The 3,937-nt window shown below is 22.0% G+C and overlaps 1 protein-coding gene across 1 annotated transcript; it reads left to right on the forward strand.

Moving 5' to 3' along the window:
• Positions 1-2,292: 2,292 nt before the first annotated feature.
• On the forward strand, positions 2,293-3,605 carry LOC119664949 (cytochrome c oxidase subunit 1-like; the record flags this gene model as incomplete). The annotated part of the gene is given in 2 exon segments (XM_038074292.1): positions 2,293-3,322; positions 3,325-3,605. Coding segments are annotated over 2 exon segments (1,296 nt in total), but the record flags the coding sequence as incomplete, so codon positions are not given.
• Positions 3,606-3,937: the final 332 nt, after the last annotated feature.

Here is a 3,937-nt window from a genome sequence, read left to right on the forward strand (position 1 = left end):
TATATCAAACAATTATTATATTAACCCTATTAAATTAAATTATTTATATTAAATTCCACCCTTATATATTTATATATATAGTATATTTAATAATTATGTAATATTTAATATTTTAAATTATGAAATTTATAATTATATATAAATAAATTTATTTATATAAATATATTAATTTAATATATAGTTATATATATAGGAAAAATAAAATTATCTATAAATATTTTTATTTTTAAAAAATAAAAATAAAAATTAAAATAAAACTATATATAAATAATATTTATTAAGTATAAAAAAAATAAAAATTTTAAAACACATCTTAAATTTTAAATTTTAAATAATTTTCCATTTAAAATTTAAATAAAAAATTTTTAATATTATAAAAATATATTAAAAATAATATTTATTTAATATTTATAAATAACAACAAAACAACAAATATAAAAATGAATAAAATTAATTTAATATTTAAAATTTAATAACGTACTTAAAAAGTTAAATAAACACAAAAAAATATACAAAACCATATTTAAATAAATTTTTTATAAAATACACCAAAATCCTTAAAAAATAAAAATCCATCTTAAATTTTAAATGGAAAATTTTAAATGAATTGCCTGATTAAAGGGTTACTTTGATAGAGTAAATCATGTGGTTTACCATATTCATTATATTTAATAGAATTAAACTATTCCTAAAAGAATCAAAATCTTATGTGCTTCTTACACTAAAATATATTTATATGTATATATTAAAATTATTTTTATTAAATTTAAAAAGATAAGCTAATTAAGCTAATGGGTTCATACCCCATTTATAAAGGTTTTAACCCTTTTTTTTTAATTTTTATTAATTCATCTAAAATTTTATTTTTTTTAATTATAATCATAGGAACAATAATTACTATATCTTCAAATTCATGACTAATAGCATGAATAGGATTAGAAGTTAATTTATTAGCCTTTATTCCTTTAATTAATTATAAAAATAACTTAATATCCTCTGAAGCTTCTTTAAAATATTTTTTAATTCAAGCATTCAGATCAGTTATTCTTTTATTTTCAATTATTCTAATTTTAAAAAATAATTCAATTAATGAATCTTTAGAAAAAAATTATTTAATAATCCTTTCTTCTTTACTAACAAAAATAGGAGCCGCCCCTCTCCATTTTTGATTTCCTAGAGTCTCAGAAAGATTATCATGAATAAATCTAATTATTTTAATAACTTGACAAAAACTCGCCCCTTTAAGTTTAGTCTCTTATATTAGAAATAATTATTTAATAAGAATAAGAATTATTTTTTCTGCTATTATTGGAGCCATTGGAGGATTAAACCAAACTTCTTTACGAAAATTAATAGTTTTTTCTTCAATTAATCATATCAGATGAATATTAATTTCAATAAATTCTAATAATATAATATGACTAAATTATTTTTTATTTTATTGTTTTTTATCCATTACATTAATATTAATATTTAATGTCTATAAACTAACACATATTAATCAACTTTTCATAATTTTTAATAAAATAAAAAATTTTAAATATTTAACTTTTATAAATTTTTTATCTTTAGGAGGATTACCCCCCTTTTTAGGATTTTTACCAAAATGATGAGTTATTCAATATATAATTATTAATAATAGAATAATATTATTAATAATTCTTTTGATAACTTCCTTAATTACCCTATTTTTTTACCTTCGTTTAACTTATTCAGCATTTATAATAAATTTTTTTGAATCAAAAATTTTATATTATAATTTAAACAAAAATAAGTTTAATTTCATTTATTTAATCATTTCATTTTTTCTAGATTTGGTCTTTTATTAGTTTCAATAATTTTTTATCTTTATTAAATTAAAGGTTTTAAGTTAATGAAACTAATAGCCTTCAAAGCTGGAAATATGAAATAATTCTTAAGCCTTAGTATAAAATACACCGTTAGAATTGCAGTCTAAAATCATTTATTTGACTATAAAGCCAGCTATTGATTAAAAAGAAATAATTCTTATAAATAGATTTACAATCTATCGCCTAAATTTCAGCCATTTAATCAATCGCGACAATGGCTTTTTTCTACTAATCATAAAGATATTGGAACCCTTTATTTTCTATTTGGTGCATGAGCTGGTATAGTGGGAACTTCTTTAAGAATTTTAATTCGGGCAGAATTAGGACACCCAGGAGCTTTAATTGGAGACGATCAAATTTATAATGTAATTGTTACAGCACACGCCTTCATTATAATTTTTTTATAGTAATACCAATCATAATTGGTGGATTTGGAAATTGATTAGTACCTTTAATACTAGGAGCCCCAGATATAGCTTTCCCACGAATAAATAATATAAGATTTTGGTTATTACCTCCTTCTTTAACTCTTCTTTTAATAAGAAGTATAGTTGAAAACGGAGCTGGAACAGGATGAACTGTTTATCCACCCTTATCTTCTATTATTGCTCATGGAGGAGCTTCCGTTGATTTAGCTATTTTTTCACTACATTTAGCAGGAATTTCTTCTATTTTAGGAGCTGTAAATTTTATTACTACTGTTATTAATATACGATCTTCAGGAATTACTTTTGATCGAATACCTTTATTTGTTTGATCTGTTGTAATTACTGCATTATTATTATTATCTTTACCTGTTCTAGCAGGTGCTATTACAATATTATTAACTGATCGAAATATAAATACTTCATTTTTTGACCCTGCTGGTGGAGGAGACCCAATCTTATACCAACATTTATTTTGATTTTTTGGGCATCCAGAAGTTTATATTTTAATTCTTCCAGGATTTGGAATAATTTCTCATATTATTAGACAAGAATCAGGAAAAAAGGAAACTTTTGGATCTTTAGGAATAATTTATGCTATATTAGCTATTGGATTATTAGGATTTATTGTATGAGCTCATCACATATTTACAGTAGGTATAGATGTTGACACCCGAGCTTATTTTACGTCAGCAACAATAATTATTGCTGTTCCAACAGGAATTAAAATTTTTAGTTGATTAGCTACAATTCATGGAACCCAATTGAATTATTCTCCTACTACTATATGAGCTTTAGGATTTGTATTTTTATTTACAGTTGGAGGATTGACAGGAGTAGTTCTAGCTAATTCTTCTGTTGATATCATCTTACATGATACCTATTATGTTGTAGCCCATTTTCATTACGTCTTGTCAATAGGAGCTGTATTTGCTATTATAGCTGGATTTATTCATTGATACCCTCTATTTACAGGATTATATATAAATGCAAAACTTTTAAAAAGTCAATTTATAATTATATTTATTGGAGTAAATTTAACCTTTTTCCACAACATTTTTTAGGATTAGCTGGTATACCTCGACGATACTCAGATTATCCAGATGCTTATACTATATGAAATATTATTTCAACAATTGGATCTACAATTTCATTATTAAGAATTATTTTATTTCTATATATTATTTGAGAAAGTATAATTATAAACCGACAAATAATTTACTCAATTCAATTAAATTCTTCAATTGAATGATTTCAAAATTCTCCTCCTGCTGAACACAGATATTCAGAATTACCATTATTAACTAATTTCTAATATGGCAGATTAGTGCAATGGATTTAAGCTTCATATATAAAGTATTTTACTTTTATTAGAAATTTCAACATGATCAAATTTAAACCTTCAAAATAGAGCTTCACCCTTAATAGAACAATTAACTTTTTTTCATGATCACACCTTAATAATTTTAGTTATAATTACTATTTTAGTTGGTTATTTAATATTTATATTATTTTTTAATAATTATACTAATCGAAATTTATTACATGGACAAACTATTGAAATTATTTGAACTATTTTACCTGCTATTATTTTATTATTTATTGCTTTTCCTTCTTTACGATTATTATACTTATTAGACGAAATTAATGAGCCTTTAGTTA

This window comes from Teleopsis dalmanni, unplaced genomic scaffold (assembly GCF_002237135.1).
Source record: "Teleopsis dalmanni isolate 2A unplaced genomic scaffold, ASM223713v2 unscaffolded_contig_3046, whole genome shotgun sequence".
Lineage (NCBI taxonomy): Eukaryota > Metazoa > Arthropoda > Insecta > Diptera > Diopsidae > Teleopsis > Teleopsis dalmanni.